Consider the following 26617-nt stretch of genomic DNA (forward strand, 5'->3'; position numbering starts at 1 on the left):
AAGGTATGAAGGGTTTACTTTCTCAACCCTTGAGAGACACTGTCCTCTTTTACCAAGAAAGCTATGTTAAGAAACCAATCAGCCAGGTGTGGTAGCACATGCCTGTAATCCTAACACTCTGGAAGGCTGAGGCAGGAGGCTTATAAATTCAGAGAACTGCCAGTTTGATCCTGGCCTGGGCAATTTAGTGACAGCAAGACACTATATCAAAATAAAAATGAAATTGGGGCCCAGGGATTTAGCTCAGTGGTTCCGCCACCTGCCTTGAAAGTGCAGGGTCCCGAGTTCAATCCCCAGTACCAAATAAATAAATAATAAAATTAAAAAGCACTGGGGATGTATCTCAGTATGAAGGACCTAGGTTCAATTCTTAGTACAACCAAACAAATACACACACACACACAAACACAGAGAGAGATAAAAAAGAGAAGTATGCCTTTAGAGGAATTTTTTTTTCTGGTACCCGGGATTGAACTCAAAACCTTGAGCTTTTGGGCCAGCGATTTAGCTCAGTGGTTCCACCACCTGCCCCGCAAGCACATGGTCCCAAGTTTGATCCCCGGCACCAAAAAAAAAAAAAAAAAAGGAGGAAAACCTTGAGCTTTCAAGGCAGGCACAGTGCCACTGAGCTAAATCCCCGGCCCACTAGAAGGATTTTTTGATAAAATGCCATGCAAAAACAAATACTTAATAATGTCTATAATGTAGCAGATACCTTGGTAGGTATAAGATATAAAGAGATATCCAAAACAGTGTGTCTAGCTATTCTGAGATACAAAGTTCTGAGGGATACTTCTACTACTACCCTATCAGCAGATTCCTCAAAATGGTCAGAATTGCATAGACTTAGAAAATATATGTGAGATCTCCTTTTGGAAGCTATAGAAAAATATTTATCAGCAACTTTAGCTTTAGCCAGAAGGCAGCCATAGAGATAACTTCCCCTCTTTACTCCCACTTACCACACGTGGATACAGCCACAAACAGACCCATTCATAGCCTTAAGAACGTGTTTATTTAGTACACCTGAAGTAATACAAGTGTTTTTCTATGCATTTAAGCACTACAAACATCAATAAAGACCCTTTATGTAAAAGAAAAAAAATATTTATTTAATGAATTATACCAGAATTGAGAATGATATAATTAAGCTTTCTTTAAGATAAGAAAATTCAGTTTTAGGAGTTGACTGGTTTAGAAAAAGTAGTATGTACTAGAGTTTGCATTTAAAGACTTGCTTTTGTCCTCATCACAGTGATAATGAATTTATTTCAACACTCAGGAAGGGCACACAGGTACGGTTCAAGCTCTCTTATCCTTGGGTGCTGACATCAGTGCTAAAGATGAAAGAAATCGATCAGGTATTGACTGTAAATAATATATGTTCTTTTATATTGAAAACATTTGTTTAGGGCTAGGGTATAGCTCAGTGGTATAGTGCCTGCCTAACATGTACAAGGCAATGGGGTATAATCCTCACCACCACAAACAAAACAAAACATAAACATAATTTTAATATTATTTTTCCAGTAGTGCAGCATCTTTTGCTTAAAGTAAGTTTTCCTCTGTCTGCAAAACTATAGAACTATTCTTACTGTCATGAAAATGATGATGGCTACAGCTTGTTACTTACCACCCTAGTTATTGCTGTTATTTTTAAACCACAGCAATATACAATGTATGTGGCAATTTTGGTCTAATCCATGAAGATACTCAAGATATTGTATAGATTTAGGGCTCGGAAATATATTCTTAGAGAGGTTTTTTTTTTTGGTTTGTTTTTAGGGTTTTGTTTTGTTTTGATATTTGGAGTTTTGGAGGGGGCCGGTTTATATTTCTATTTTCTATGCTTGGGATCAAACCAAGGGCCTTGTGCATGCTGGATATATGCTCTACCACTGAGCTACACTCTCAACCCTGCTCAGAGCTAATTCATTAGACTTGGATTTTTTTTAACTTTATTCTTTTTATTAGTGCGTATTTGTGATACAAATTAATCGCATTCATCATAGAGAATTTGTACCTGTACATAACACATCTCAATTCTTTTTTTCCCATTCTCCTTTCAATCCTTTCCCTCCCATTTACACAAGCTTTGTTTCCATTTTTTTTGCTTCTCTTCTTTTTTTTTTCTTTTTCCCTTCCTTCCTTCCCCCCTCCCCTCCTTTGTTCCCCTTCCCATTTGAACATTTTCTTCCCACTTCCCAATATCTATCCTCCATTATGCTCCTCATTTACCCTTTGGGTTGCTCACACAAGAGAAACAATGCAATATTTAAACTTGTGTGTCTGATTTATTTCACTTAAGATTACGGTCTCGAAATGCATCCATTTTCCTAATTTCAAGTTTATCCTTTATGGCAGAGTACTACTCCATTGTATATAAATATCTCATTTTCTTTATCCATTCATCTGTTGATGGGCATGTGGGCTGTTTTCAAGATTTAGGTATTACAAATTCTGTAGCTATAAAAATGGATATGCTTAGAGGGGGAATAGCTGAATGAAATGAAAACCTCTGGTTCCAGTTTTTTTGAGGAATCCTCATACTGACCTCTACAGTGGTTGTACCAGTTTACACTCCCATCAGCAATGGAGTAGGGTTCCTTTTTCCCCAAAGCCTCACCAGCATTTGTTATTGCTTGATTTCTTGATGATAGCCATTCTTTTTGGAGTGAGGTGGAATCTCAGGGTTTTAATTTGCACTTCTTGAATGACCAGTGATGTTGAACATTTTTTCATATATTTATTTGCCATTTTTTCTTCTTCATTTGAGGAATGTCTGTTCACTTCAGATGCCCATTTTTGGATTGGGTCTTTAAATCTGGAGGGGTCTGATTTTTTTGAGTTCTTCATATATTTTAGATGTTAGTCCTTTGAGGAGTAACTGGTAAAAAATTTTTTCCCATTATGTGGGTTGTCTCTTCACTCTCTTGGTGGTTTCTTTTGCTGTGCAGAAGCTTTTTAACTGATGTGACTATAGTTGTTGCTTCTTTGTAATATTTCCTGAGATCAGGGTTTTGTTCATAAAGTCTTTGCCTATACCTATGTCTACCTTCTAGCTGATTTGGTGTTTTTGTTTTAATATTTAGATCTTTTATCTATTTCAATTTTAGTTTAGTGCATGATGAGAGATGAGTCTAGGTTTAGTGTTTGGCATGTGGAAAAGCCAGTTTTTCCAGCACCATTTATTAAAGAGGCTTTTTTTTCCAGTGAAAAATGTTTGGCCCCTTTGTCAAAGATAAGATGGCTGAGTGTGTTCCGAGTTCTTTCTGCATCTTCTAATCTGTTCCATTGATCCTCAGATCTGTTTTTTTTGGTTTTGCCAATGTTATGTTGTTTTTATAACTGTAGCTTTGTAGTACCATTTCAAGTCGGGTATTGTGGTGCCCCCTAACTTGCCTTTGTTGCCCAGAATTGCTTTTGCTCTTTTAGGTCTCCTCTGGTTCCAAATGAATATTAGGATTGTTTTCTCTTAACTCTGTGAGGTATGCTATTGGTATTTTGACCAGGATTGCATTAAATCTGTATAACTATTTTGAGAGTATGGTCATGTTTACTATATTGGGTCTTCCTACTCGAGAACAAGGGATATCTTTCCACTTCCCGATATCCTCTTTGATCTCCTTTTTCAGAGTACTGAAGTTTTCAATGTAAAAATCTTTTACTGTGTTAAATTGACTCCTAAGTGTTTCACTTTTTTGGACAATATTGTGAAAGGTGTGGGTTCACTAATTTTTCTTAGTGAGTTTGTTATTTGTGTCTAAGAATGATACTGATTTTTGAGTGTTGACTTTGTATCCAGCTATGCTACTGAATTTGGTTATTAAATCAGTCTTTTGGTAGTTTTCAGGGTCTCCTATATAAAGTATCATGTCATCAGCAAATGATGATAATTTAAGTTCTTCCTTTGCTATCCTTATTACTTTCATCTTCTTCTCTTGTCTAATTTCTCTGACTAATGTTTCCAGAACTGTATTGAACAGGAGTGGTGATAGTGGACATCCTTGTCTTGTCCCTGATTTTAGAGTGAAAGCTTTCAGTTTTTGACCATTTAGTATGATGCTGGCTGTTGCTTTGTCATAGGTGGCTTTTATCAGATTGAGATAAAAACCTTCTATTCAAATTTTCTGTAGGGTTTTTATCATGAATGCATGTTGAACTATTGTCAAATGCTTTTTCTGCATCTATTGAGATAATCATGTGGTTTTTGTAGACTTTGACTTTAGAATAAACCCTCTAATTATTCTGGGAGCCAAAGGCCATCATTTAGGGTTTATTGGGATCCTCATGCTTCAAAGACTTGCAGACAATGTGTCCTCATATCAGCATTAGAAGGGAACTACTAGCCCAGGCTTGGACGCATGCAGGCTTGCTCCTCAAGTCCAGGCCACAGAACCAGAGATACTCTTGCACTCAGCATACAGTAATTTCTATACCTTAGATGGAAAGATTGGTCAGCAGATGTGCTTTTAGCCACATCTTTATTTATGATTTTTACTTACAATGAGAATTCAACAAGATGTTGAAAGAAAGTTTTCTGTACCATTAAAACCATGTTTGAATGGCAGACAGGAGTGAGCATGAGGAAAAACCATCTTCTCTTCCACATGTTTGCTCCATTGCTTTAGAAAAGTTGCTTAAATCCCCTCGAACTGATTATCTTTAAAAATATTTTCAATCCAGTCAGGTTAATAAATATATTGTGATCCAGCATAGGATAAGTCATAGGGATGAATCATGAAAGTATAAAATCTGTGTAATTGAATGAACCAGTATTTTTGTTGGGTACAGTAGACTCACAAGGTCCACATTGCTCTAGGGCTCATGTTCTATGTCTGTGTCATTTTTATCTCCCCTCAGCCCTGCATCTGGCCTGTGCAGGGCAGCACTTGGCTTGTGCTGAGTTTCTCCTGCAGTCTGGCCTGAAGGATTCTGAAGACATAACAGGCACCCTGGCTCAGCAGCTAACAAAGAAAGCAGATGCCCTTTAGGGCTTCGACCATAGCCCTGTGACATAAGAATGTAAGGACACAATAAACTGTGTGATAATTCGTATCCTGCTTCTTACATCACAAACAAATTCAGTTTAATTATTCTGTATACAGCATTTCCATCTCCTCCTGCCTTCCCTCCTGCACACTCCTCGATGTCCCAGATGACCAGTGGGCTGGGTTCCTAGCTTCATGGCTGGCGTGATGTGAAATCCATACCACAGGCATAATCTTTCCATGGTCCATATTTCACTTTTTCCACCCTAAAAGTAGAATTAGATAATGTTTATGAAGTTAGTCTCTGAAATCCTTAGAGAAACATATAACATGCATGAATATAGTATATATCCTTTTATAAGTATATGAACCTGGGTTATAATATTGTACAGTAAAATGATGAGAGTATTAAAAATATACCATAAGTTGCTATTAACTTGAGCTGTAAAATATAATTGGTCTGTTTAATTTCTTCCTTCCTTCCTTCCTTCTTTCCTTCCTTCCTTCCTTCCTTCCTTTTACTTGTCCATTACAATGGTCCACTTTTGGTTTCATAGCCAGGAAGGAAATGCTTATTATCTGTTTCCACAGAAATTTACAAGGAATTAATGGAAACTTTTCTACATTCTAAGCACTGCTAATTAAGCTATAAAGTTTTAATCATTGGAGTTTTTTGTTGTTATTTTAATAGACAAGTTTTATATTGGCCCCATTTTGGTAATAAATACACTTAGAAAATGCAACTAAGATGTTTCCAAAGCTTTTCCATTATCCTGAGTTGAAGAACAAGGTTTTGTTCTTATATCCCACAGGTTAATGTTTCCTCTCCCCTCCCATTTACCTAGCAAAACCTGATTATTGAGGAATGAAACACTCACATTATCATTTTTTTTTGAGATGGGGTCTCACTCTGTAATTCAGGCTGGCCTTGTACTCACAGTGATCTTCCTGCCTCACCCTCCTGAATAGTGAGGTTATAGATATTCACCATTATGCCTGGCAACTCAAAAATACTGTAGTGGGGTTTTTTTGGTTTTTTTGTTTTTTGGTACCAGAGATTGAACTCAGGACCTTGCACCTGCAAGGCAGGAGCAGTGCCATTGAGTGAAATCCCCAGCCCAGTACTGTAGTCTTTTAAACAGATTAAGGGTAATATGAATGCTCAGGCATTGGGATTCTTTTACTGGGGGGTTTTTTCCCCCCTTTTTCTCTTCTGAATCAATTTCTGTATTGGAAAGTATAATTATTACTCCAGATTGGTCTTTTGTAAAATGGTACACGTCAGTCATAAGCAAGATTGAATCCTCTTGTTCAGTAAAATCCAGCTACTTTTCATTGCACACCCACCCTTTTTTTCAGCATTGTGCTTGCCTAGGTAAATAGCAAGAATTTCCAGTTCCTCTTACTTATTCCCAAATGGTTTTGGCAGATTCCTGTCCTTAACCACAAATAAATTTGCTAGTAGAAACAATCTTGTTTTGTGACCTTTAAATCCCAGGTTCTCTGCATCTGTTGTGCTGATTCAAGATGCCATTATGATGCCCTGCTGCTTAAGAGAAACTTTCGCATCAGTGCCTCTTCTGTCTTGTTGTGTGGACATTCACTGGCCTTCCTTTCCCTCAGCACATACGTGAAGCAGCTTCTTATTTGCAGCTTCTGCATGCACAATCAATTGCCACGTGACACTTAGCTTTTGCCCTAGCAAACCAGTAATTGCTAACGTCATGTTACAATTTTGTTTCCCCATAATAGATTTCATATGTTTTTCTGACATAAACCTTAACTACTAGAGGCTACTCCTCAAACTACTCAGCAGCCAGAGATAGTAGTGATTATAATAACATTAATTGTAGCAAACAGAACAGTAGTAACATAATAACAATATATTTTTATAATTAATGAAAACATCAGTGATAATAATAACTAATATTCTGTCACCAACTAATTACAGTTACTCACTTTAGGTCATTACCTAAAAATTACTTTCTTAGTGAAGTTTCACTACCTAAAATTTCATTTCTTTCTTCAGCATTTGATATCTTCTTTCTCTAGTTTTTCTCCTTAGCATTTACCATAAACAAATATGCCACAGCACCCATGATCATAGCAGCACAATTTGTAATAGCTAAAACTTGGAAGCAGCCCAATTGCCCATCACCTGGAGACTGAAGAAAATGTGGTTTTTTAATAAAATGGAATACTCTTCAGCCATAAAAAATGAGAAATTAGAGACATTTGTAGCTAAATGGATGCATATTCAGGTGATAGTCTTAAAACGTGTAAACACCGAATAGTTTCTCTAGTGTGAAAAACAAAGTGTAAATAAGGACTAAAAGGTATAATACATAATGTGAAATAGGAAGAAAAGGGGCAAAGGGGAAGGGGAAGTAGGAGGGGTAGGGAAAATGAAAGAAGGGAATGAAATTAATATGGGAAAATGGAAACAAAGTCTTTGTAAATAGGGAGGGATGGAGGGGTTGAAGGGAGGGCAGGGGAATGGGGGAAAAATAAGAACCAAGATGGATTATGTAAAGGTACAGATTTCCAATGATGAATGCTATTATACTGTATACCTAAAATATACCAATAAAATGAAATTTTTTTTAAAACTATAAAATGTATAAACACTTCTCAAAAAGTACAAAATGGCCAATAAGTACATGAAAAATGTTCAGCATCGTTGGCAATTAAAGAAATGCAAATTAAAAAAACAGGTCTGATCTTGCCGCAGTAAGGTTGGCTGTCATCAAGAACTCAAAAAACAACAAATGCTGTTGAGGTTGTGGGAGAAAGAAATCCTTCTACAGTGTATTGTTGGTGAAAATGTAAACCAGTAAAACCACTTGGGAAATCAGTATGGAGATTCTACAAAAAACTAAAGATAGAAAGTCCATTTAACCTAGTTATACCTCTTCTAGGTATCTTCCTGAAAGAGTGAAAGCAATCACATTACAGTGCTATATGCATACCCATGTTTATAGCAATACAATTCACAATACCTAAAGTATAGAAGCCTATATATCCATTAACAGATGCATGGATAAAGAAAATGTGGCATATATACACAGTGCAGTATTATTCAATCATAAAAAAATTTGAGTTATTTGTGCGAAAGTGGATGGATCTTGGAACCATAATACTAAGAGATAAATCAGATACAAACGGATAAATATCGAATGGTTTCCCTTACATAAGAAACAATATAAATAATTTGAAGAACAAAATAAATGATTGTAGGAAACAGGGATGTAGACTTTGTGAAGATGTGAAGGGGCTCTGGGAAGGGAGGAGATGGGAGAGTGAGGGGAGGAGTAAAAATGATCTAGATGTGATCTGTATATGTACCAATTCCCCAAGATGAATATGATTATATATTGCAAAGATACACCAGTGGTAAAAATACAGGAAAAAGAAAAAAAACAAACCTAAGGATTTGTAAAACTCTGCATGTAATAAAGGCAGCATTTCAAAAAAGAAAAAAGACAAAAAAAAAAGAGACAGAAGAGAAGGAAGACAGTTGGTCTAAATTCAGCTTGTAGGTAGTACACTCTGAAACTTGTTCCATTCCAAGCTTTTGGAAAGAGTAAATAGTACTCTGTCTTCTCTTCTTTCCCATCCTGTGAACTCTGAGACCAGAGCCCTGCATTCCTTATAAGCTACCCAGAGTTTGGGAGGGTAGGTTCTGCCAGCTCCCCAGAGCCATCTGCTAAACAGCCAGGAATTGTGAAAGTTGAAACCAATGGCAGAATTTTGGATTTGTTCTTTTCTTCATTTTTTTTTACTTTCAGAGAGTCAGTTTGCCAGCACCCCATTAGTCATCCTGCTGCTCTCTTGAGTCCAGGAAGCAGCTGTGCACCTCAAACCTTGTCACCCTCCCAGAGAGCCTGTATCTAGGATGTAGCTGACCTGTCATGAACCTGCCACTGCAGAATGAGCACCACCTCCACCAGCATTTTGCTTTTTATTTTATTTTATTTTTTTTTCTTGTTTTAATATATTTATTTATTGGTACATTTTAGGTATAAAATACATTTACATTTATCATTGGGTGTTTGTACCAGAATATGTTGTATCTTAGTTTCTATTTTTTTCTCCCATTACCTGTGCACCCTTCCCATTTACACAGAGTTTGATTCCATTTTTTTTTCCTCATAATTTTTTTCTTTCCCTTCCCTTTCCCCTTTCCCTTCCACCATCCTCAAACCCTTGGACCTTTTCTTATTTCAAATCATCAATTATTCATTTTAATCATTTTCATCCTTATGTACACTTTCAATTTCTCACACTAGAGAAACTATTTGGTATTTACATGTGTGTCCTATTTATTTCATTGAAGACTATGGCCTCAATATGCATCCATTTAGCTATAAATGTCTCTAGTTTCTCATTCTTTATGGCTGAGCAGTACTCCATTTTATAAAAAAAAAACCACATCTTCTTTATCCAGTTTCCAGTTGATGGGCACTTGGGCTGTTTCCAAGCTTTAGCTATTACAAACTGTGCTGCTATGAACATAGTGCACATATATCGCTGTGGTATGATCCTTTTAATTCTTTGGGGAAGATTCCCAGTAGAGGAATAGCTAGGTCAAATGGGACCTGTAGTCCTACTTCTTTGAGGTATCTCCATACTGATTTACACAGTGGTTGCACCAATCTACATTCCCACCAACAATGGAAAAGGGTTCCTTTCTCCCCACACCCCCACCAGCATTTGTTATTTGATTTCTTGATAGCAGCCATTCTTTGTGGGGTGAGGTGGAATCTCAGTGTTGCTTTCATCTGCATCTCTCAAATGACCAGTGATGTTGAACATTTTTTCATATATTTATTTGCTGTTTTTCCTTCTTTGTCTGAGAAATGTCTGTCCATTTCAGATGCCCATTTTTGAATTGGGTCTTTGAATTTGGAAGGTCTGATCTTTTTCAGTTCTTTATATATTCTTGATAGTAGACCTTTGTCTGAGCTACAGCTGCTAAATATTTCTTCCCACATTGTAGGTTGTCTCTTAGCTCTGTTGGTAGTTCTCTTGCTGTGCAGAAGCTTTTTTATACGATGAGATCCCAGTTGTTGATTCTTTGTGCTAGCTCCCATCATCGCTTCTCGGCCTTTTGGCTAAGATCAAGTGTGGTAGCTCCCGTGCTACTGAAGATTTGTTCATAAAGTCTTTCCCTATGCCACTGTCATCAAGAGTTCTACCTAACTTATCTTCCAGCAAGTTTAGTGTTTCTGACTTAATATTTAGATCTTTAATCCACTTCGATCTTAGTTTAGTGTGTGGTGATAGGTATGGGTCTAGTTTTAATCTCTGACAGGTTGAAATCCAGTTTTTCCAACACCATTTATTAAATAAGCTATCTTTCCTCTAATGAGGATGGTTGGCTCCTTTGGCAAAGATGAGATGACTGAGTATGTCTGGAGTTGTTTTTGCATCTTCTAATCTATTCCACTGATCTTCGGGTCTGTTTCTTTGCCACTACCATGCTGTTTTTATCACAGTAGCATTGTAGTATAGTTTGAAGTTGGGGATTGTGATGCCCCCAGCCACGTCTCTGTTGCCTAGAATTGCTTTTGCTATTCTAGGTTTCCTCTGTTTCCAAATGAATTTTTGGATTGTTTTCTCTAGTTCTGTGAAGTATATTGTTGGAATTTCAATTGGCATTGCATTGAATCTATATAGTAGTTTTGGAAGTATGGCCATTTTCACTGTATTGGTTCTTCCTACTCAGAAACAAGGGATATCTTTCCATTTTCTTATATCCTCTTTAATCTCCTTCTTCACAGTGCTATAGTTTTTAGTGTAGAGGTCTTTTGCTTCCTTTGTTTGGTTGATTCCTAGATATTTCATTTTTTAGATGCTATTGTAAAAGGAATTATTTCCCGAATTTCTCTCTCAATGGGTCTGCTATTTGCATATAAGAAGGCTATTGTTTTTTGAGTATTGACCTTGTATCCAGCTACTCTACTGAATCTTTCAATTAGGTCTAGAAGACTTTTGACTGAGTTTTTTGGGTCTTCTATGTAAAGTATCATATCATCAACAAATAATGACAGTTTAACTTCTTCCTTTCCTATCTTTATTCCTTTTATTTCTCTTGTCTAATTGCTATGGCTAATGTTTCCAGAACAATATTGAACAGGAGTGGTGATAGTGGGCATCCTTGTCTTGTTCCTGATTTTAGCGTGAAAGTTTTCAGTTTTTGACCATTTACTATGATGTTGGCTGTTGGTTCTTCATAGATAGCCTTAATCAAGTTGAGATAAAGACCTCCTATTCCAATTTTCTATAGCGTTTTTATCATGAATGGGTGTTGGCTTTTGTCAAATGCTTTTTCTGCATCTATTGAGATGATCATGTGGTTTTTGTCCTTGACTCTGTTAATACAGTGTATTACATTTATTGATTTACAGATGTTGAACCATCCTTACATCCCTGGGATAAATCCGACTTGGTCAGGGTGTATGATCTTCTTGATGACTGTCTGTATTCTGTTTGCCAGTATCTTGTTGAGGATTTTTGCATCTATGTTCATTAGGGAGATTGGTCTATAGTTCTCTTTTTGGGTTAGGTCTTTCCCTGGTTTTGGAATCAAAGTCACAGTTGCTTCCAGGAATGAATTTGGAAGCCTTGCTTCTCTTTCAATTTCCTTGATGAGTTTAAAGAGTAATGGTGATAGTTCTTCTTTAAATGTCTTGTAGAATTCAGCAGTGAAGCCATCAGGACCTGGGCTTTTCTTTGTTGGTAAGTTTTTTATTACATCTTCAATTTCACTCATTGTTATTGGGGTGTTTAGAATTTCTATATCTCCTTCATTTAATTTTGGCAATTCGTATCTATCTAGGAATCTGTCCATTTCTTCCGTGTTTTCCATTTTATTAGAGTACAGGTTCTCAAAGTAGGTATTGATGATTCTCTGGATTTCTGCTGGATTTGTTGTGGCTTCCCCTTTTTCATTCTTAAATGCAAGGATTTGAGCCTTTTCCTTTTTTTGAAAAGGTTGGCTAAAGTTTTATCGATTTTATTTATTCTTTCAAAAAACCAACTCTTTGATTCATTGATTTTTTTTTAATCATTCTCTTAGTCTCCATTGCATTGATTTCTGCTTGGATCTTTATAATTTCCTTTCTTGTATGAGCTTTGGGTTTGTTATGCTCTTCTTTTTCTAGGAGCTTGAGGTGCTGCATTAGGTTATTTAATTGAGTTCTCTCTGTTGTCCTAATATGGGCATTCACCGCTATGAGTTTCCCACGTAGAACTGCTTTCATTGTGTCCCACAGGTTCCTGTATGTCGTACTGGCATTATCATTTACTTGTAGAAACTGTCTAATTTCTTCTTTAACTTCCTCTCTCACCCATTGGTTGTTCCGGAGGCTGTTGTTCAATTTCCATGTGTTTGTGGGAGCTTTGCGGTTTCTTATGTTATTGATCTCCAATTGCATTGCACTATGGTCTGATAATATACAGGGGATAACTTTGATTCTTTTACATTTACTTAGATATGTCCTATGAGCTAGTATGTGATCTATTTTGGAGAATGACCAGTGTGCAGCTGAAAAGAATGTGTATTCTGATTTTGTGGGGTGGAACACTCTGTAAACATCTATTAAGTCCATTTGTTCAGTACCTTCGTTTAGTTCTAGAATTTCATTGTTAATTTTTTTTCTAGTTGATCTCTCTTATTTGTGATAGAGGGGTATTGAGGTCCCCCACTACAATTGTATTAGTGCTTATTTGATTTTTCTTTTTTTTTTGTATTAAATTCTTCTATTGGTACATTGTAGGTCTACAACACAATTACATTTCTCATTGGGAATTGTACCTTTACATAATGCATCTTGGTTCTTATTTTTTCCCCATTCCTAGCCCTCCCTTCACGCCCTCCACACTTTCCCATTGACAAAGACTTTATTTCCATTTTTTCCATTTCTCATCATTTTTCCTTTCCCTTCTTTCCTTTCCCCTGGCCCTCCCATTGCCCCTACCCCTTTGGACCTTTTCTTCCTATTTTACATTATCGATTATTCATTCTAATCATTGGTACATTTTAGGTATACAATATAATGACATTCATCATTGGAAATTTGCACCTTTACATAGTCTCTCTTGGTTCTTATTTTTCACTCTTGCCCAGCCCTCCCTTCAACCCCTCCAGTCCTCCCTAATTACAAAGATTTTGTTCCTATTTTTCCATTTTCTCGTATTAATCCCATTCCCTTCTATCCTTTCCCCTAGCCCTCCCACTTCCTTCCTCTTTGCCCCTTTTCTTCCTATTTCACATTACCTATTATACATTTAGTCCTTATTTACACTTTCATTTTCTCATACCAGAGAAACTATTCGGTATTTACACGTGTGTCCTATTTATTTCACTTAAGAGTATCGCCTCAATGTGCATCCGCATAGCTATAAATGTCTCTAATTTCTCATTTTTTATGGCTGAGTAGTACTCCATTTTATAAAAAAAACACATTTTCTTTATCCAGTCTCCAGTTGATGGGCATTTCGGCTCTTTACAAGTTTTAGCTATTACAAACTGCACTGCTATGAACGTCGGTGCACATATATCACTGTGGTATGATTCTTTTAATTCTTTGGGGAAGATCCCCAGCAGTGGAATAGCAGGGTCAAATGGGACTTCCAGTCCTAGTTCTTTGACGTATCTCTATACTGATTTCCACAGTGGTTGCACCAGTCTATACTCCCACCAGCAGTGGAGCAGGGTTCCACTTTCCCCACAGCCCCACCAGCATTTGTTATTGGTTGATTTCATGATAGCAGCCATTCTTTCTGGAGTGAAGTGGAATCTCAGTGTTGTTTTCGTTTGCATCTCTCAAATGACCAGTGATGTTGAACATTTTTTCATGTATTTATTTGCTATTTCTACTTCTTTATCTGAGAAATGTCTGTTCATTTCAGATGCCCATTTTTGGATTGGGTCTTTAAATTTGGGAGGTCTGATCTTTTTAAGTTCTTTATAGATTCGAGATAGTAGACCTTTGTCTGAGGAAGAGCAGGTGAAGATTTTTTCCCACATTGTGGGTTGTCTCTTCACACTGCTGGTGGTTTCTCTTGCTGTGCAGAAGCTTTTTAATAAGAAGAGATCCCATTTGTTGATTGTTTGTGCTAGTTCACGGGCAACTGAGGTTTTGTTCATAAAATCTTTTCCTACACCAATGTCTTCAAGGGTTCTACCTAACCTCTGTTCCAACTGGTTCAGAGTTTCTATTTTAATATTTAGATCTTTAATCCATTTTGATTTTAGTTTAGTGCATGGTGAGAGATACAGGTCTAGTTTTAATCTTTGGCAAGTTGAAGCCCAATTTTTCCAGCACCATTTATTAAAGAGGCTATCTTTCCTCCAGTGAGGGTGTTTGGCTCCTTTGTCGAAGATGAGATGGCTGAGTGTGTCTGGCGTTGTTTCTGCATCTTCTAATCTATTCCACTGGTGCTTAGGTCTCATTCTTTGCCAGTACCATGCTGTTTTTATCACAGTAGCTTTGTAGTAGAGTTGCAGGTTGGGGATTGTGATACCCCCTGCCATGTCTCTTACCTAGAATTGCTTTTGCTATTCTGGGTCTCTTCTTGTTCCAAATGAATTTTTGGATTGTTTTCTCAAGGCCTATGAAGTATGCTGCTGGTATCTCAATTGGAATTGCATTAAATCTGTATAGCAGTTTTGGAAGTATGGCCATTTTCACTATATTAATCCTTCCTACCCAGGAGCAGGGGATGTCTGTCCATTTTCTGATATCCTCTTCAATCTCTCTTTTCAAAGTGCCATAGTTTTCGGAGAAGAGGTCTTTGATTTCTTTCGTTAGGATGATTCCTAGGTATTTCAGTTTTTGATATGCTATTGTGAAAGGAATTATTTGCCCTATTTCTCTCTCAGTGAGTCTGTTGTTCGTGTAGAGGAAAGCTATTGATTTTTGTGTGTTGACCTTGTAACCAGCTACTTGACTGAATTTGGTTATTAAGTCTAGAAGACTTTTGGTGGAGTTCTTGGGGTCTTCTATATAGAGTATCATGTCATCTGCAAAGAATGACAATTTGACTTCTTCATTACCTATCTTTATTCCTTTTTTTTCTTTCTCTTGTCTAATTGCCATGGCTAATGTTTCCAGAACTATATTGAACAAGAGTGGTGATAGTGGACATCCTTGTCTTGTTCCTGATTTTAGTGTGAAGGATTTCAGGTTTTGGCCATTTAGTATGATATTGGCTGTTGGATTTTCATAGACTGCTTCTATCAGTTTGAGGTAGAGACCATCTATTCCAATTTTTTGGAGGGTTTTTATCATAAATGCATGTTGGATTTTGTCAAATGCTTTTTCTGCGTCTATGGAGATAATCATATGGTTTTTGTCCTTGGCTCTATTGATATAGTGTATTACATTGATTGCTTTGTGTATATTGAACCATCCCTGCATCCCTGGGATGAATCCCACTTGATCAGGGTGTGTGATCTTCTTGATGACCTTCTGCATTCTGTTTGCCAGTATCTTATTAAGGATTTTTGCATCTATGTTCATTAGTGAGATTGGCCTATAGTTCTCCTTTTCGGTTGGGTCTTTCTCTGCTTTGGGGATCAAGGTGATGCTTGCTTCCAGGAATGAATTTGGGAGTATTGTTTCCCTTTCAATTTCATTGAAGAGTTTAAACAGTGGTGGGAATAGTTCCTCTCTAAATGTCTTGTAGAATTCAGCAGTGAAGCCATCAGGGCCTGGGCTTTTCTTAGTTGATAAGTTTTTAATTACATTTTCAATTTCATTGGTTGATATTGGGTGGTTCAGAATTTTTAGGTCTTCTTCATTCAACTTTGGTAATTCATATGTATCTAGGGATCTGTCCATTTCTTCTGTGTTGTCCATCTTATTGGCATATAGGTTCTGGAAGTAGGTATTGATGATCCTCTGGATTTCTGCTGGATCTGTTGTCATTTCACCCTTTTCATTCCTAATTGCATGGATTTGGGCCTTTTCTTTCCTTTTTCTGACAAGGTTGGCTAAAGGTTTGTCAATTTTGTTGATTCTTTCGAAGAACCAACTCTTGGCATCATTGATTTTTAGTATCGTTCTCTTAGTCTCCATTACATTGATTTCTCCTCTCATCTTTATAATTTCCTCCCTTGTATGAGCTTTGGGGTTGTCCTGCTCTTCTTTTTCTAGAAGCTTGAGGTTCACCATCAGGTTGTTTAATTGGGTTCATTCTGTTTTCCTAATGTGCGTATTCACTGCTATGAATTTCCCTCATAAGACAGCTTTCATTGTGTCCCATAGATTCTGATATGTTGTATTGTCATTGTCACTTAATTGAAGGAACTGTCTGATTTCTTCTTTAATTTCCTCTGTGACCCATTGGTTATTCAGAAGTGTGTTGTTCAATTTCCACGTGTTTATGAAATTATTTGAGTTTCTTTTGCTATGGATCTCCAATTTCATCGCACTATGGTCTGATAATGTACAGGGAATAACTTCAGTTCCTTTGCACTTCCTTAAACATGTTCTGTGTGTGAGTATGTGGTCTGTTTTGAAGAATGACCCATGTGCAGCTGAGAAGAATGTGTATTCTGATTTTGTGGGGTGGAAGACTCTGTAAACATCTGTTAAGCTCATTTGTTCAAGAGTTCAATTGAGTTCTATTATTTCATTACTTATTTTTAGTCTAGTTGATCTATCTATTTGTGACAGTGGGGTGTTGAGGTCCCCCACTACAATTGTATTAGTGCATACATGACATTTCATGTCCGTTAGTATTTGTTTTATATAGTTGGGTGCACTAGTGTTTGGTGCATAGATATTTATGATGGTCATCTCTTCCTCTTGGATTCTTCCCTTTACAAGGATGTAGTGTCCTTCTTCGTCTCTCTTAATCAGTGTTGGTTTGAGATCTACTTGATCTGCCAGGAGGATAGCTACTCCTGCTTTTTTGGGGGTTTCTGTCCCATGGAGTATTGTTTTCCACCCTTTAACTTTCTGTCTATGAGTTTCCTTTTGAATTAAGTGTGTTTCTTGTATGCAGCATATTGTTGGATTTTGCTTCTTGACCCATTCTGCCAGTCTATTTCTTTTGATTGGTGAATTGAGACCATTAACGTTGATGGTTATAACTGAAACGTATTGACTTGTCATTGCCATGACTTTTTCTTTTTGTTGGGTTCTCCCCCTTTCCATTTAATTTCTTGTCATGCCAGATGGGTTCATTCTGCTTTGCTTCCTGGGGTTGTGATCCTCAATGTCTGTTCCTAGGATATTGTGTAAAATTCTTTGGAGTGCTGGTTTGGTACTCACGAAGTTCTTAAGGTGCTCTTTGTCATGAAAGTATCTTATTTCCCCATCCATTTTGAAAGATAGTTTTGCAGGGCACAGCAATCTGGGTTGGAGGCTGTTTTCTTTTAGGGCTTGGAATATGTCACTCCAAGCTCTTCTTGCCTTGATGATTTGTGTTGAGAAGTCTGCTGTGATTCTGATGGGCTTTCCTTTGTATGTGATTTGTTTCTTTTCTCTGATTGCTTGGAGAACTTTGTTCTGTTGTGTTTCTGGAATCTTAACAATTATATGCCTATGTGTAGATTTTTTTTGATCAAGGCTATTTGGAGTCCTATATGCCTCACTTATCTGTATGTCAAGCTCTGTTCCCCTGCTTGGGAAGTTTTCTGCCATTATTTCTGTGAAGACATTTTTTATGTCATCTCCACTCTCTCCTGTTTCTTCATTGAGCCCCATCAGTCTTATGTTATTCTTTTTTGCATCATCTAGCAGCAGCTGCATTGATTTCTCATGTTCCTTTATAATTTTGAAACAATTTTTCTTTTCCTGGTCACTAATTGCAATCTTATCTTCTATATCTGAAATTCTGTCCTCACATTGGCTCATTCTGCTGTGTAGACTTTCAATGGAGTTTTTCATGTCCTGGAAATCTATTTGCATCTGTTTTATGGATTCCATTTGTTTCCTATGTTGGGATTCCATCATGTTCCTGAGCTCCTCTCTAGATTTATTAATCATGTCTTGCACTAGGGGCACAATTTCTCCTGTTATCTGAGAAATTATTTCATTTTTTCCAGATCCCCTTTTGTTGGCAGTTCAGTGGGTCCAGGTGGTTGAATATCAGAGTGTCCCATCTCATTTCCCTTTGGGGTTGCTGTAGGTGATCTGGAAGTCTGGTTTTGAGACTTATTTACGTGTTTTCTCATTTCGACTGGGCCAGGGGGCTGTTAGCGCCTGCACAGATTACCTCCTCTGAGCTGGGTGAGGTGGGCCAGGGGCCTAGAGCAGCAGTAGGGATGGTGACCCAAAAACCCTTTCCTGTGGGCTGGGAGCAGCAGGAGGGATGGTGGCCGGGAAACCCCTTCCTCTGGACCAGGAGCAGTGGGATGGTGGCTCAGAAGCCCCTCCCTCTGGGCCGGGAGCAGTGGGAGGGAGGGTGGCCTGGAAGCCCCTTCCTCTGGGCCAGGAGCAGTCGGACAGAAGGTGGCCCAAAAGCCCTTTCCTCTGGGCTGGGAGCAGTGGGAGGGATGGTGACCAGGAAGCCCCGTCCTCTGGACCAGGAGCAGTGGGACAATGGCTCAGAAGCCCCTACCTCTGGGCCGGGAACAGTGGGACTCAGTACCTTGGTCTGGTGGTCTGATGTCCTCCGCGTCTTTGTAGTGTGGAACCAGGTGGCTGCCTATCTGCAGTGGGATGACTCGGCATCCTCCGTGTGACCCAGGACCCTTTCCAGGGCGCACAGACCTCCCCTTGTGCAGTGGGCTGACTCGGCGTGTTCCGGGTGACCCAGGACCCCGGCAAGGCATGGGCAGACCTGCCTGTCTGCAGCGGGGTGATTTGGCATCTTCCGTGGGACTCAGGACCTCAGTAGGGCGTGCACAGACCTGCCTGTCTGCAGCGGGCTGATTCGGTGTGTTTTCTGTGACTGAGGACCTCGGTAGGGCATGGGCAGATTTGCCTGTCTGCAGCGGGGTGACTCCGCGTCTTTGCTTATTTGGTTTTTCGTGTCCATTTGTTTTGTATAGTTGGGGGCATTCGTATTTGGTGCATATGTATTTAGGATTGTCATCTCTTCCTCTTGGATTGTTCCCTTCACAAGTATGTAGTGACCATCTTTGTCTCTCTTAGTTTTGGTTTGCAATCTACTTTGTCTGCAAATAAGATTGCTAAGCCTGCTCTTTTCTGGGTTCCTGTGGCATGGAGAACTGTTTCCTATCCTTTTACTTTCAGTCTATGGATTTCCTTTTGAGTTAGCTGTGTTTCTTGTATACAGCATATTGCTGGGTTTTGCTTCTTAATCCACTCTGTCAGTCTGTTTCTTTTGATTGGTGAATTGAGGCCATTACCATTGATAGTTATAATTGACAGATATTGACTCATCCTTGTCATGATGTTTTACTCTTGTTGGCTCTTTTATTTCTTATTTCCCCCCCTTTCACTTTAGTGTCTTACCTTGTGTGGTGCCTTCTCTCTGCTGGGCCTCATGGAGCTGTGACCTTCATTGTCTTTTTCTAGGATATTGCTTAAAATTGTTTGGAGTGCTGGTTTGGTGTTCACGAAATTTCTCAGGTGTTCTTTGTTGTAATAGTATCTAATTTCCCCATCGATTTTGCAAGATAATTTTGCCGGATACAACAGTCTAGGTTGGAAGTTATTTTCTTTTAGGGCTTGAAATACTTCAGGTTCTCCTTGATTTGAGGGTTTGTGTTGAGAAATCTGCCATGATTCTGATGGGCTTTCCTTTGTAGGTGATTTGTTTCTTTTCTCTAACTGCCTGTAGAATTTTGTTCTTCTGTTGGGTTTCTGGGATCTTGACTATTATATGTCTAGGTGTAGATTTTATTGGTCATGGCTGGATGGGTTCTATATGCCTCACTTAATCTGTATGTCCAATTCTCTACCTCTGTCTGAGAAGTTATCCACTAGTCTGTGAACAGTTTTTTAATGTCCGTTGTACTTTCTCCTGTTTTTTCATGGACTCCTATGAGTCTTATGTTATTCTTCTTTGCATCATCTAGCAGCTGTTGGATTGATTTCTCATGGTCCCTTACTATCTTTAAGAAATCTCTGTTTACATGGTCCTTAACCGCAATCCTGTCTTCTATATCTGATATTCTGTCTTCAGATTCTCTTAGTCTGCTCTGCATGTTTTCAGTGGAGTTTTTAATCTCCTGAATATCTGTTTGAATCTTTCATGGATTCCATTTCTTTCTTATGTTGGGCGATCATGTTTTCCATTTCTTATGTTGGGTATTCATGGCTTCCAGCATGTTTCTGATCTCATCTATTTTCTGATCTGTTTCTGCTCTAGAGCTTCTGATCATGTCTTTCACTCTGCTCACCATGTCTGTATTTATCCCAGAGATGATTTCTGTTTTGAAATTTTCTAGAGCCTCATGCATGTCAGTTCATGGTGTCCAATTGGTTGCTTATCAGACTTTTCCACCTCATTTCCCCCAGAAGTTCCTTTTTGTGGCATGGAAGCCTGCGTTTGTGCCTTGCTTAAGTGTCTTCTCATTTTTATTTTTGGTACTGTCCTTGGTTTAATTCCTGGGTTGATATTTCAAGATTGCTTAATGTAGGTACCTTTGTTGCTTGTGTTTACAACCCTTGTGGAATGATTGCTTTTCAGAGGTGTCTTCCAGATATAGCTTGTGTTTGGGTTTTGAGACTCATATAATGACTCTGAAGCTATTATATTTTTCTTATACCAGGAAGGAAAACTAATTTGATCAATCACAACATGTTAGCCCAAATGACATAGTCAGCAATACCATAACATCAAGCACAGCTTAGAAAATGACAATTTGTGGTAGTTATTAATCTATCACTTTAAACTATGTGAGTTCAATTAAAACCGAGGACCAACCCAACATAAGTTTATAATGAATAAACTCTTCAATATAGCATCTTTCCCCTTTGGGGTGGGGAGTTAAAAGGAGTTGGGGAGGGAGGGACAGGTAGAAAGACCAGGTAAGATTACCAGTGAGGCCAGAAGACACAGAAAGATCACACAAATTCTAAGAAGTTTTAAAGGCAAGAGAAAATGGCAGAATGAAAGAACAAAGATGTGAATAGAATCACCTAACAGCAACAGGGTGGCTAGATACCAAATTTACTTTCCTTTAAACCTAATGATAATAAAGAGAAGGAGAAAGAGAAGAAAAGAACAATAAGGGAGAAATCCGAATTCAGTGCAGAAAGGAACAAATGGGGAGATGAGGAGCAATGCGGGACAATGAGAGAATGAGAGAGAGAGAAAGAAAAGATGAAAGAAAAGTAAAACTTTGAAGAGTAGAAAAAAAGTAAAAATTAAGAATTAAAAATAAAAAAAATTTTTTTCTTTTTTGCAAATAGCAATAGAAATTATGGGCCTCCTTAAAGGTATGTCTCTGCTGTCACAGTAGGCAGCATAGGAATCCCTGTCCATATACAAGTCAATGAGTCTCAGCAAGCCAGGAGCAGACCAAGTACAGTGGTCTGATGTGCCTTTATTGTAGAGGTTCTCTTTACTTTTCTGCTGAGCTTCAGTTTTTCGAGGAGCCTGAGAAGCCCTCTCTCTGTTACTAACTTATGCTCTATCTTGTGGTGCTCAGGACAAGGATCTTTATAATCTCCTGTGCCTCTATAATGTGGGACCAGGTAGCAGAAAAGCCAGAAGGTAGGTGGCGCACGGGGGCGGGGTGGGGTGGGGCGCATGGAACAGGACTGAGCATTGGAGGTGCCCTCGTGGCTAAGCGAACCTCACTGTGCCGTGGGCGTGGCCCAGGACGGCCACGGGAGCTTCAAGCTGCTTGTCTTGTCTCACAGGGCCAGTCGCTGTAGCTTAGAGCCATTTTGCTTTTTAAAAACACCCAATATGCAGAACATGCAGGACATGGAGATGCACGCCTGTAATTCCAGCATTCAGGAGGCTGAGCCAGAAGGATTGCTGTGAGTTTGAGGCTAGCCTGGGCTACATATTAAGTTTAAGGCCAGCCTGGACTGCATAGCAAGAACCTGTCTCAAAAACAAAACAAAAAACCCTGCCCAATCTATGAATATTTTCTGGCCTTCAATGTGCAGAGCATATGTGGCCGCCCTTCCCTCCTCCTTCAGCTTCCAGCACATTCCATCCTGCTGCAATCCTCCTCCTACCTTTTCTCTAGTCTCCCTCAGTGTGTTCAGTCTGTCCATGTATTTGCACATCACAGAAAGTGAAGCCCAAGTCATTCCTTTTCCTCCCTCTAGAGGTCTCCCCAGTCAGCCTCATCCTTTCTTGCAGTGACACCCAGGCTGGGAGGGCTCTGTCCTACAGGGCCTCTTACCTGGGCTCCAGCTGCCAGAAGCAGTTGTACACACTGTGCCTGGCCCTGCAGACTAGCTGCATGCAATGGTGTGATGGAGTCCACGGTGACCTGGTTAACACAGGCTCCACTCTCGATCAGCTGCTGCAGCTGCAAGCTCTCACCTCGCTGGGCAGCCTCGTGCACGGGAGTGCGCTCCACCCAGAAACCTGCAGAAGAAACAGAGTTGTGCTAAGACCTCGACACTTCTACCTAGGACAAATGAGCACACATAAGACTCCAAGGACGCTTGAGAACACCCAACACAAAATACACAATCCCAGTACTCCTATTAAAATACTCAAGTGATCTCCACTGCTTGGAGAGTGGAGTCCAAAATGCTTGGCAGGGCATTAAAGAGTGTATGTGATGTGGGCCTAGCTCACCTCTGTGAACTCACGTGTAATTCATCAGTGCCTCCTGCAACTCTACACCCGATTCTCCATACTGCATCAATTCAAGAAGGGTGACCCTCCCAGAAGTAATGAACAGTAGCCCCATAGACAGACTTCTTAGAGGGACAAAACAGTCAAAACATCATGAGCCACAAAAAGAAAAAGGAAAAGTGAAAGACAAAGAAAAGTGAAAGTGTATTGCTTAAGAAGTGCAAGGCAACCAAGAGAAAGGAACGAAAGTGGCTGCTTAATGAACAACAGACATCTTCCATGGCAAGTCTTGTTGAAAATATACAGAATTGGATCCCTTAACCTCCAGTCTTTCCTCCCCTCTCCTCTTTAGTCACCCAATAATCTTGACTCCTTCCCTTGCCTTTACCCATCCCAAGATGCTTATGACCAAAGGGTAGAGAAATGCCCTTCCCTGGTTTCCAAGTCCCAAGACAAAGTACAGCACCGCTGAGCTTTGCCTTACAAAGGCCTGAGCTCTCATCCCCTTCTTGCTAGTCTTCCTGTAGGTACATAAGGGAAGGTTTTCATTTTAAACCATCTATGCCTCAATTTTCCTACAATCAGAGGTAATGTTTCACAGGGCCACTTTATGGAAATAATCAGAAAATTATGTTCAATGTTTCACCTTTAAAAAGTGCTCTGTCTGTAACTATTACTACCTTTGATATCTTTTTCAACTCTCCATAGGCTTTTCTGATTTATTTGTCAAAAGTCTTCTTTGAATTCCTATTTTAGGATAACTTCTCAGTATCGCTCTGTCCCTTAGAAAATGCTCTGGCCCTATTGGATTCTCAGGGGTTTTTTCTGTACATAAGTAAAGAATGTCGAAGCTTGGGCACATTTCCAGTTAAGCACCATGGATCTTCTCTGTTTCCCTCCCCAAACATCTTATTAAATTTAGAGTAAGAGAAAATAAGAATAATCTTCGCGAGATTATGTGAAGGTACAAATTTCCAATAAGAAAAAGTCATTGGTCTAAAAAAAAATTAGAGTAAGAGGGAAAGGAAGAATAAATCCATATAAACAAACAAAAAATAAGTACACTGGAAGACAACAGTTGTGGGGTGAGTTCAGGAAAATTTGGGGAGCTAAAAAGCAGACATGTGACTCCTTAAATTGAAAAAGCCACATTGTAAGACTCTGCAAATCATTACTTCTGTGAGGTCTTATGTTAAAAAATGGAAAATCTACACATTTTGGTTACAGTACACTACAGATACAAAATATGAGGTCATCCCAGGACTCCACAAGGCTGAGACAGGAGGATCACAAGTTTGGGTCCAACCTGAGAGACTTAGTGACTTAACAAGACCCTGTCTAAAAAAAATTTGCTAGGGATGTAGCTCAGTGAGAAGGCTCTAGGTTCAATCTCCAGTATCAAAAAATAAATAAAAATTGAGGTCAGAATGTCAAAACAGGTTAAAGCACCTACTGCAAGCTCCACTTTTGCTGGGATAACAGTATTATTTTTGCATTCAACACATTCAGCTTATTTGCTAGGATTGAAAATGAAATGTCAGCAGAACATATTTTTGGAAAAATATATTAAATAAAAAATGACAAGTTCAAAAATACCCATGAGAATACCCCAGAAATTGCTCATGCATTAATTAGAAGTGCTTTCCTGTATAGACACATTCTCTAACAAGCTATGCCGAAAACATATTCAGAAGTGATACCATACTGTTTTGACCCCTTAACCTGAACAAAATAAAATGTGTGTTTAAATAGGCTTCAGTGATTAGCTGTTCCTTGAATATTCAACCAAGGCCATTGAATAGAGATCACACTGTCAGGGTCAAAGTCTTGTGCCAGCCCGAAGTGGAAAGCCAAGTGAACAGACGCTTCTTCATGCCTTTGATCATTTTGAAGGAGGTTATTTTGTAAGATCAATTAAAATATCTCTGCCTGGCTATGACTAGTTTCCTCTTGGCTAAATTTACCACTTAAGATGCTTTCCTTTTGTTTGTGTTAGTGTTACCAGTGTAAAAACACTTCAAGGTTTTTTTCTTTCTTTCCAAGCTTCAAAGCGCTATCACCATTTATTTCATTTGCCATATTATTACTTCCCAGGCAGAACCGTGTTTCTTTCCCCAAAGAATGTCCTTTTGCTTTAGAATCCATTTTTCTGTTGGGCTACCTAAAAGGTAGAGAAGGCTTTGTGTAAAACTGAGATCACCTTTCTCACCGCGTGTGCCACGGTGTCCCGTGGGTGTCCTCATTCTGGAGCGGACACTGTCGGCTAGTGTGTACGAAGGATGCTCAAGACACCGCCTCGGGCATCGCAGGAGCCCGGGAGACGGTTCCGCTCCCTCAGTGGGCTCGTGCGGGCGCTGCCCAGCCAATGGGTCCCTGTGGTCTCTGTCCAAGCTCTGCCCCTCAACTGGGCAACCACCCGTCTCGTGCCTGCATCTTCCCCAACGCGCTGCACTCTGCTGGGCTGCCGTTCTGAATCCCCACACCGAGTGTGTCACACGGCTGAGCGGCCCTGCAATGCGCGCGTCAGGTGCCAGGTGCTGGCCGGACAAGAGAGTGAGTCTGAGATGTTCGAAATTACAGGCCGCTACTCCACCCGCGCCCCGCCACCTAAACGCCCCAGACGACCTGCTCGAAGCAGGGCGCGGCCCCCATCTCCGGGACGAAAGCCATCAGATGCGTTTCTACCGTCCCCAAAAGCAACTCCTGTGGTCCCTGCTACCCATTCCCTGCCCTGTTCCGGCTGCGCCCCGCACCTACCCACGTCACCCAGGAAGCATCTGTCCGCGGCCCGCGGCTCCATGCGGCCCCTCGGCCGGGCACCGCCGCCTGGCCACCCGGCGACTCAGGGCGCTGGGACCTGTGCGGGGGGGGGGGGGGGGGGGGGGGGGACAGGACCAGCCTGTCAGGAGCCAGTGTCCGCCGGAGGTGGCTGCTTGCCGGGAGTTGTAGTTCCTGCGGCCCTGGTGCGGTGCCTCCTTAGCTGGGGCCGCCTAAAGCCCACCTCGAATCCCCACTTGGCTGCCGCCGCCGCCGCCGCCGCCATTGCCGCGCACGACAGAGTGTGTATGCTTGTAGGTGCAAAGCCTATGTCTGTCCGTAATATGCGTCCTTGAGTAAATATGTTCCCCTGTGCAGAAATGTGTCCTGTGCAAGAACGTGTCCGTGTGCAAAATGTGTCTGTGTGTCCCTATGCAAAACATGTGCTTGTGCAAAACGTGCCCATTTGCAAAGCATTGATCTCTGTGTTCCTGGGAAAAATATGTCTGTGTGTCCTGTGAAAATCATGTTTGGTGAATAAAACGTGTCCATGTACAAAGCAGGGCCAGTTGCCAAAACTGCTGCTTTGCACTGATGGTGCTCTGGAGAAACCTGAATCCTTGAACGCTGAACGCGCAAGAAGTGCTTCCCACCAGAGCTGGTGTTTCTAATGCTTGTCTCTTTGTCTTTTGAGATGTCATAAATTTCAAGACGTTCAAATCCATTACAGAAAAACAGCTTTTCCTTAAGTACAGTTTTTAATCCAATGTCCTCCTAAGAGACTTAGCAGATAGAAGCCGAGACAGGGCCTGGCAAAAATGAAGAAACGTTTCTAAATGTTTCTGATAGGTCTCCCACCACCTCAGCAGCTATTATGTATAGTAGCTGCCCTCTTCCTATGGTGCCTTGCCCCCTCCCCTGTGTGACATCATGCCAAGATGGTTGCTCCCACCAAAGAATAAACCCTTCTTCCCAGTATGCCCCTGTTCCCACCTAGAAAGTAACCTGATACTCGCTCACCTCCTACCACCTAGTGACATCACCGGCTCCTCCGTTCCCTAGTCACTGCCTCACTCAACCCCACCTCAGCACCTACAAACCCCACCCCAGTCTCTATAAAAGACTCTCCCTGACCCAGCCATATTGCTTTTGTCGCTCCTTTGTTCAGAGGC

General features: G+C 40.0%; 2 protein-coding genes across 5 annotated transcripts in view; one reads left to right on the forward strand and one right to left on the reverse strand.

Annotated features, from left to right (window-relative positions):
• Positions 1-26617, forward strand: part of LOC101726427 (ankyrin repeat domain-containing protein 16) — a 65132-nt gene that overhangs the window by 9445 nt on the left and 29070 nt on the right. Inside the window, exons 6-7 of one of the 3 annotated variants that reach the window (XM_087181312.1) lie at positions 1283-1361; positions 4864-7275. In XM_087181312.1, coding sequence (XP_087037438.1) covers positions 1283-1361; positions 4864-4994 — 210 coding nt within the window. In that variant the 3' untranslated portion in view covers positions 4995-7275. Of the gene's footprint in view, positions 1-1282; positions 1362-4863; positions 7276-26617 lie in introns of those variants that run through there. The other 2 variants (XM_087181313.1, XM_087181314.1) reach the window with 2 other exon arrangements.
• Positions 558-25750, reverse strand: LOC147826339 (uncharacterized). Of its 2 annotated transcripts, none has more exons than XM_087181320.1 (3): positions 24889-25408; positions 22285-22472; positions 558-5257 (listed from the first exon to the last, which is right to left on the reverse strand). In XM_087181320.1, the coding sequence occupies exons 1-3, from the start codon at positions 24929-24931 to the stop codon at positions 5090-5092; spliced, it is 399 nt and encodes a 132-aa protein (XP_087037446.1). In that variant the 5' UTR covers positions 24932-25408; the 3' UTR covers positions 558-5089. The 2 variants fall into 2 exon arrangements, with proteins under 2 accessions (XP_087037446.1, XP_087037445.1); XM_087181319.1 differs by lacking the exon at positions 24889-25408 and adding an exon at positions 25446-25750 and having other exon boundaries at positions 1947-5257.

The sequence above is a fragment of the Heterocephalus glaber genome, unplaced genomic scaffold (genome assembly GCF_053883595.1).
Source record: "Heterocephalus glaber isolate CG9 unplaced genomic scaffold, H.glaber_assembly_v1.0 deba00001472, whole genome shotgun sequence".
In the NCBI taxonomy this organism is placed as follows: Eukaryota; Metazoa; Chordata; class Mammalia; order Rodentia; family Bathyergidae; genus Heterocephalus; species Heterocephalus glaber.